The sequence below is a fragment of the Etheostoma spectabile genome, chromosome 24, assembly GCF_008692095.1.
Source record: "Etheostoma spectabile isolate EspeVRDwgs_2016 chromosome 24, UIUC_Espe_1.0, whole genome shotgun sequence".
Classification (NCBI taxonomy): Eukaryota; Metazoa; Chordata; class Actinopteri; order Perciformes; family Percidae; genus Etheostoma; species Etheostoma spectabile.
In genome coordinates this window covers 7427895-7436967 of record NC_045756.1, presented here as the reverse complement: position 1 = coordinate 7436967, position 9073 = coordinate 7427895, and the positions used below count along the sequence as shown (strand labels likewise).

Below are 9073 nucleotides of genomic sequence, written 5' to 3'. Positions count from 1 at the left end.
CACCTACACATACACACCTACACAAATGCACATACACACGCACACAGACACACACCTACAGTGTGTACACCAGCAGCGTCATGTCGACTCTGATTCAGTCAAAAGGGATTTTGTAAATACGTTTAAGAGCAAAAGAGAGGAATATGTGCATTAAAGAGACGATCAAAGAACACTACCCACAGGATCAAAAACTAAAATACTAGAAGATAGAGGAGCTAATACCGAGGGGGAAGTTGGAAAGAGAGAGAGATAACTAACCTTTGTTAAATCCACTTTTGGTTTCAGACAGCGTTGTCCCGCCCCCTGCTGGCTACTTGGAAGACAACCCTCGGGTGAGACAATCCGGTATGTTGATCTTTTATTAAAAAAAGGGAACCCGGATTAAAAGGACACTGGCTGGTTTTTAGATCAGACTTCACATACAGATAAGATTTAAAGGATTAAAACATATTCAAACAAAACCAAAAAAGATGAAGTTAGTTGATTGGCACAACAGTCCTCTCAAACCTCATATGTAATGTTTTTCTTTGTCAAAGTGAAATGGAAAATCAATTTCAAAGTAGCTTTTGAAGACGTCACCTCGGAATCTTTCACCTTTTTTCTGACATTTTATTGATAAAGCAATAAATCAATGATATGAATAAAACAATAAAAATAAAACATAAAAATACTAATCGTTACCTGATGCACTATTTGACATTTTTTAGCACACAAATATTTCAAACTTAACCCTCCCGTTGTCCTCGGGTCAAATCTGACCCCTTTAAAAAATATCTATATCTGAAGTATGGGTTTCTTTTTAACCAAATTACCACAAAAATGGATTGGATTCCTTCCAACGCTCTTTGCAAATTCAAGTGATCCCTTTCATTCCTCTGATCTTAACTATTAGTCAAAAAATTCATTTATTGACTCATTTAGGTATAATTCTATTTAAATGAGGGTTACTGACCATGAATTCCAAAAAGTTACTGGAGAACTAAAAAAAAAAAGTCTGAAAAAGGGACAAAAATGTCAAACTGTTGTCCGTTTTTGACCCGGGAGGACAACACAAGGGTCAATGTTTGAACCCCAAAACAATAGAGTGATTTGAGAACTATTTCAGCATAGGGCCAAAGTATCTCTAAGTATTGCAGTAGTAGTGTGTACATCCCCACCGGTGAGTTGCAGGGCAAAAAAGGGGCAGAATACTGAAACTGAAAGATTGACATGCCCTGATGCTTGATGATGATTTTGGGGCGCCACCATACAGACAGTTTCTTTTGAACATTTTCATACGGAACACACATGGATTAGTTATATGCAAACACCCTTAAATGGAGAATTCAGGGAGATATCTTAAAATGGGTAAAGGAGCGTTAAAAGCACTAACTGTAGGAGCCAATCAGGAAAGACATGTTTGCAGATATGCAAATTAGGTTTATTTTACAGCTCAATAAAAATATATATATATAGGGGTAGAGAACCATCAACCTGCAATGACAGCTGAATAGCAAGGGGAGAAAGTGTTTTTTAAAAGCAGGGTTGTGACTCTGGGATTGGCCCTTGCAATTTGTGTATGAATCTGATTGGTTAAAGCAGGAAGGTGACCGCCTCCAACAGCTGATTCCATTTAGGAGAGAACGGATCAGTTGCTAGGTCTTCCTGAAAGAATTTACGCTGAGCTACATAAGAAGAAATTGAGAAGTAAACCCTGAGTCCGACTGTAATGTCTCAGCAGCAGAACGTGGACCTAATCCCTGTATGGTCCACAGGGATTAACGGGTAGTAGCGCCTTCATTTCATGTGTTCACTGTCCCACTGTAATCCTGCTGTGAGTCGGGAACCACCCCACACCATATGTGTGTACTCTTCTACATCAGCTAGTTTGTAATTTTATTCAACTGTGAATTTTACTTCCAAAAATGAACTAGTTCATAGTTCTGATAGAACCCTCGGCCCATGGTGAACCTAAAATCACCACAGAGTATAATGTAAGTCTTAGCTACTGCTTGTGTTTGAGGGGGGGGGTTAACTAACTAAAACTAGCAAACACACTGCAAAACTGAGGGCTAGCTGTTACCCCGTTACCAGTCTGTATGCTAAGCTAAGCTAACCGTTGGCTGGCTGGAGCTTCATATTCCAGGAAGTGAATCAGCATGTTTCCAAAAATGTTAAATTATCTGCAGCACCGTATTATAAAATATTAATATTTTGCGACAGCTGCCTTTCACAGTTCTGCATTAGGCACCTATTGTCATTCAACTTTACATACAGTGTGCATGAATGAAATTTGTATTCCACCGGCCCATAAATACTGCCTAAAACCAAAATAAGTGTAATAAAAAATACAAATACCACAGAGAGTTAGTTTTACATTAACACTAAAAAGGGAGCAGCATAAATGTTATTATTGCACATATTGAATGGCGGCAAATACAATTGATTTCAAATTAAAAAAATATATATATTGTTATTGCACATTCATAAATAAATGCTGTTATTGCAGTATCATAGTTCACAGGAGGCTCCTTCTAGGAGGAGGGTCACTTTGAGTTCAGGAGTGTGATGGCTTGTGGGAAGAAGCTGTTGCAGAATGAAGTGAATTTATAAAAAAACATAACTAATATCTTGAACACATTTACAGCTTTAGGGGGAATTATGAGTCAGCGAAAAGCTTATTTCCTTTCTTTTTTCTTTACCGTGGTCCTGGCTTCACGCTGGGATTCCTCGGGTAATGGAGGTGGATGGACGGCGGCCGCGGGGAGTTGTTAATCTGGGCCGGGGATTTGGACGGTATTAGTGTAATCTTTCTCTCTGTGACCAACAGGTCTGCTCCTCATCACCGTCTATCCAATAAATCCTCCCTTCATCCTACACAGCAGAATAAATAATCTCATCTGAACTGCAGCTCGCCTCTGATATCTGTCACTTAGAATGTTAATCTGAGCCTGTCAGGGGCAAAACAAGCACTTTGGTGGACGGAAATTGAGGATGCACAATCGCCCAATAACTTAAATTGTAGCTTGTTTCTCCACTGTCGACTGCAGGGATCTCCCTTAACACTGGACCAACGTCAAAGATTGTTATAAAAACATAGGAGTGTGAAAAATATATGTAAAAATATAGATAAGATGTGATTAATTGTGATTTTTGACTGTCGGGTCTGTCATGTACTGTAGCTTTAAACGTATGGAGCTTATGGCTAACGTTAACAAGATGTATACGATTTCTAAAAACACCCCGAAACATGTGATGTTTTGAATACGCAGAATAAAATTAGATTCAATACCAATTTACTTTAAATTACATTCACCGTAATGCAGGAAATCAATGTGTTTGCCGCTTCATATTTTGCTGTATTGTCCCTGTAGATTACTGAGGCAGTGTTACCGGAAGGTCATGTAGTTGCGATTAATATTTTGCTCAGACAGAAAATCATTATTTACAATAAGAGAATAAATTACAGATGCATCGCTGCATTTCAAGTGCAGCATACGGTAACTTAGCCTACTTTGGATCACTGGGTATCACTGTCACTGTGTCACGAGCCAAAGTATTAAGATATTGTTGTAGCAATCAATGTAATAAGAACTTGGGTTAATATAACGCATTGCATAAAAACCCAAGGACAAGAGCCCGACCGATATATCGGTATATCGGCCGATATTAGGCCTTTTGGTATCGGCATTTACAAAAAATTTTTTAATCTTTTTTATATTAATTCATCAGAATCATTTATGATGACAAATAAAAAAATAAAATAAAAAACTGACGGTCAACCATGTTATGAGTGTTGGCGTTGTTTAGTCTGTCCACCAGAGGACGCTCTACAACGTCCCTGTTAGTATTGGCGTTGTTTCCTTAGTCCTGCCACCAAGACGCTCTACAACGTCCCTGTTAGTGTTGCGTGTTTATTCTTCCACCAGAGGACACTCTACAACTGTCCCTGTTATGATGGGCGTTGTAGTCTGTCCACCGAGGACACTCTACAAGTCCCTGTTAGTGATGGCGTTGCATAGTCTGTCCACCAGAGGACCTCTACAACGCCCTGTTAGTGATGGCGTCGCATAGTCTTCCACCAGGACGCTCTACAACGTCCCTGTTAGTATGGCGTTGCATAGTCTGTCCACCAGAGGACCTCTACAACTCCTGTTAGTATGGCGTTGCATAGTCTGTCCACCAGAGGACAATCTACAACGTCCCTGTTATTGAAGGCGTTGATAGTCTGTCCACCAGAGGACAATCTACACGTCCCTTTTAGTGATGGCGTTGCATAGTCTGTCCACCAGAGGACGCTCTACAACTCCCTGTTTGTATGGATGTTGCGTATTCTGTCCACCAGAGACGCTCTACAACGCCCCTGTTAGTGATGGCGTTGCATAGTCTGTCCACCAGAGGACGCTCTACAACGTCCCTGTTAGTGATGGCGTTGCATAGTCTGTCCACCAGAGGACGCTCTACAACGTCCCTGTTAGTGTTGGCATTGGATAGCCTGTCATAGTCTGTCCACCAGAGGACGCTCTACAACGTCCCTGTTAGTGATGGCGTTGCATAGTCTGTCCACCAGAGGACGCTCTACCACGTCCCTGTTAGTGTTGGCATTGGATAGCCTGTCATAGTCTGTCCACCAGAGGACGCTCTACAACGTCCCTGTTAGTGTTGGCATTGGATAGCCTGTCATAGTCTGTCCACCAGAGGACGCTCTACAACGTCCTTGTTAGTGTTGGCGTTGCATAGTCTGTCCACCAGAGGACGCTCTACAACGTCCCTGTTGGCTACTATGTTTTTATTGTGTTTTTGTTCAAAGGACTTTAAGTTTCATATCTTAAGTTTATATTTTTATACATTGTATTTATCAGAACTGTTCTGTTGTGACAATAAAACAAATTATTATCATATATTTTAATGAGAACTCATAAATAACTGTATAATAATAATTTCCTTTCTTCCTGCGATGGCCCTGCCCCACTATCAGCCATAGCTACAGCAGAAAACTTCTAAAATAGAATTAGACAACAATAAAAAACACTTTCAGAAACATCACAAAGTTACCGTAGTCACTTTAAAAGATCTGGAGCAAAAGAATTCTTACACCCAGTTCTTATGTGATTAAATACAAATCTATAAATAGTTCAACACCACCTCCGCCTGCAATCTATCAAATCTGTTCAGACCGATTAATTCTCAGCCTGTGGCCCAGTTTGGCTTCAATCTCTTACAGCTTGCCTCCGTCCTTTAACCCCCTCCCACAAACCTCCCCGGCGCTGCCTGGTGAATAATTGACGCGCTGTCCCTCCCCTCTCCCCTCTCATCTTTCTGTGTCTCTTTCCATCACTCTGTCTCTTTGTGGTGTGGATCCTCCGGGCCGTGACAACCTCCCCCCCCCTCGCCTCCATCTTGCCCAGTTTCCACCTGTCGCCCGGCTGCGTGTTGACAAGCAGGTGAAAACAGACTGACGGTAAGACCTTAAGCGTTAGAACCAGACGGTTTCCGTCACTCTCACAGAAAAATCTAACTCTTTTTAAAAATGTTTTTCATTTCTCTTTATCATACTTTATTGTCTCTTTATTCAATTCTTATCTCAAATGTATTTCTTGTTGTATGCTTATAGGATTTCAAACTTTCCCAAATGCCTTTTTAATGTGCTCCTTCTGTCAGACTGGAAGTAGGAATATATATATATATATATATATATATATATTATATTGTGTACATTTTGTGTGTGTGTGTGGTGTGTGTTGTGGGTTGTGTGTGTGTGTGTGTGTTTTGGGTGTGTGTTTGTTGTGGTGTGTAAATGTTTGTGTATGTATGTATGTATGTATGTATGTACTGTACATATATACATATACCATATACCATATGTATATATGTACAGTATATGTATGTATGTATGTATGTATGTATGTATGTATGTATTTGTATGTGTGTTTGTGTGTGTGTTTCAGTGGACTACAGGTTCTGAATCGCCCCTTGGGGATAAAAAAAGCTATCTGCATTTTTTTTCTTTATCCTTATCCCATCCACTGTATCTGTTCCTTCATTTGCTACAATAACGTTCTGATTATTTTTGAGATATTGCAAGACATAAAATGTATCAGTAATACAAACTTTTGTCGGGCACTCTTTGCTAGTGCAAGGAGAGGAAGTGAATAGATAAAAGATAAAAGTGTATTAATAGCTTTAATTTCTCTTGGCTTTCTTAACGGTATAAAACCTCACAAATAATACAAAATGCTTCAACCTGTTTGCATTTAAAAGCATCAGCACGCCTGACTGAGTAAAGACTGAAACAGGCCCATGCTCTTCTTCTCCTTGCTCTGAGTGTCTAAGAAAAACATTGCTTCATCTTCTGGATGACTTTATTGTTCCAGAGACTTTTTCATGGTTATTCTTAAATAAAAAAAGAAAATGGTTCTTGAAACCAGTTTCTGGTCTCTTTGAAAACTTGATGTGGATTCCACATCCATGATACACACATACATGATAATATATATTTTATTTATATAGCCTTTTTTCTGCTCTGCTCTTGTCTTTGCTGTTGCAAACTGCAATTTCCCCACTGTGGGACAAATACAAGTTTTCTTATCTTATTTTATTTTAGGTATTTTAGGTATTTTAGGTACAATAAAAGCAAGTGAACACCCCCCGGGTACGATGCTTGGTCCAAAGTGACGGTGAGGGGAGGTTACGGGGGGGGGGGATTGTGGCCGTGAAGCATGTCTGTGGTAGTGGGAAGGTGCCTGGTTATGGAGGGCTTTGTGAATAATGAGGAGGAATTTAAAATGGATGCGTTGGGGAACGGGGAGCCAGTGGAGATTCTGGAGGTCGGGAGTGATGGGGTCAAGGGAGTGGGTGTGGGTGGGTGAGTTTTGGATGTATTGAAGTTTCTTTAAGGCTTTTGCAGTAGTCTATGCAGTAGTCAATTTATGATCAAGTTCAAGTCAAGAATCAAGTTATGAAGGCGTGTGTCAGAGTTTCGGCGGTAGAGCAGGTGAGTGATGGGCGGAGATGGGCAATGTTTTTTAGGTAAAAATAGGCAGAACTGGTGGTGTGGTTGATGTGAAGATGACTCCAAGGCTGCGGGGATGGAGACAGGGTGGAGTTGTGGATGGAGGGACTGAAGTTGAGGGTGTTTTGGGTGAAGTATCTGGGGTCAAAGATGATCATATCAGATTTATTGTAGTTGAGTTGGAGGAAGTTAGTTTGTATTCAGGTGAAAATCGGTGAGCCAGGCGGTGAACAAGGTAACTATGGTGATGGATGTGGTGGAAAAGTAGATCTGGACATCATCGGGTAGCAGTGGAAGTGGAGACCATGTTTGCATATGGTATTTTTCGGGTAGCAGGATGTAGAGGATGAAAAGTAGAGGACCAAGCATCGATCCATGGGGGACGCCTTGCAACAGAGGAGGTGCAGTTGTTTTATGAGACAACACAATGTGTAAATAATGTAAAAATCTTTTTTGTCTTTTAATTTTGCATAGGGATGTGGGAGCTGAGAATCTTTGAACTTCATTGTTTGTGTTTTGGAGGCTTTAGGCAAAGATATCTAGCAAGTTAATGTTTCTGCCGTCATTGTCGAAGCACTAACCTCCGTTTAAACTAACACGCCATAACCGCATATCTCAATGTTTTCAGAGAGCTTTGGCGCCATGTTCCTGTTCCTGTTCCTCGTCCTGACCGTGACGGAGGCATCCTCCAGGTCTCACAACAGCTGGTGTGAGCTGGGCTGCGACTGTCGAGGCGATCTGAAGTTCACCATCTGCTCCCGGGCGCACTTCGACCAGCTGCCCGCCAGAGTCCCCCCCAACACCGAGCTCCTGGACCTGTCCGATAACCAAATCTCCGGCATCCCCGAACGCTCCTTCGCCAAAACCCGCAAGCTTCGAGTCCTGCTGCTGCAGAACAACAACATCAGCGTGGTGGAAGACGCCGCCTTCTCCCACATGGAGTTCCTTCAGAAACTGGACCTGAGCTGGAACCGCATCTCTGTCCTGACGGAGGGTTTCTCCGCCGGCCTGGCTTTCCTGAAGGAGCTGCAGCTCTCCCACAACCGCCTGACGAGCCTGGACAGCCGCAGCTTCCTGCACCTAGACGCCCTCCAACGATTAAACCTGACCGCCAACGGCATCCACACCATCCAGGTGCGGTCGTTCTCCACTATGAGCAGGCTGCGGCAGCTCCACCTCCCGGACAACCGACTGACGTCGCTGCGGAGCGGGGCGTTCTCCATGCTGCGCTCCCTGGAGGTCCTCAACCTGGCCGGGAACCGGATCAGCAAGACGGAGACCGGCGTCTTCAAGCCGCTCACCAGCGTGACGGTGCTCAACCTAGCCTACAACCAGATGTCCACCGTGGACTTCAAGACGTTCCTCGGCATCCACGCGTACAGCGCCCACATCCTGCTGGAGGGGAACCCGTGGAACTGCGATTGCGACCTGCAGAGGGTTTTCCGGAAGCTGCGGAGCATCCAGAGGCTCTTCCTGGACGACTACTACAACCTGACCTGCGTGGAACCTGCGGTCCTCAGGGACTACCGGCTGATGGACGTGGACACAGGGCTGTGCCTCGCCGAGACGGTCACCGTGCTTGTCATCACCTTCACTGTGGTGATAACGGTGCTGGCCGCCATGCTGATGGGCGAGAGGAAGAGGAAGAAGCAGAAGAAGAGGAAGCACTGGACGCAGCAGGGAGCGCTATCGGACGAGTCGGACAATTGATTCTTCTTTCTTTTGTTTTCCTCTCAGATATATGAACAAAACGCAGTGTTTTATTTTATTTATTTTTTTACATGCTTTATTTGCTGGCACAGTTAGACAAGATTAGATTTCCAGGCAGCTGTTGTCCAGCGGTGGAATGTAACTAAGTACATTTACTCAAGTACTGTACTTAAGTCCAAATGTTGAGGTACTTGTACTTTTCTTGAGTCTTATCTTTTCATGCCACTTTCTACTTCTACTCCGCTACATCTCAGAGAGAAATATTTTTACTCCACTACAGTCATGTGACAGATTTAGTTACTTTAGTTACTAGTTACTTTAGTTACTCCACTACATCCATCTGACAGCTTTAGTTCACTAGTTCTTTAGTTA

The 9073-nt window shown here is 42.6% G+C and overlaps 1 protein-coding gene across 1 annotated transcript; it reads left to right on the top strand.

Moving 5' to 3' along the window:
• Positions 1-5055: 5055 nt before the first annotated feature.
• LOC116674047 (leucine-rich repeat-containing protein 4C-like) lies at positions 5056-8906 on the top strand. The gene is given in 3 exon segments (XM_032506568.1): positions 5056-5440; positions 7620-8647; positions 8649-8906. Coding segments are annotated over 2 exon segments (1173 nt in total). The 5' UTR covers positions 5056-5440; positions 7620-7633; the 3' UTR covers positions 8808-8906.
• The last annotated feature ends 167 nt before the right edge of the window (positions 8907-9073 follow it).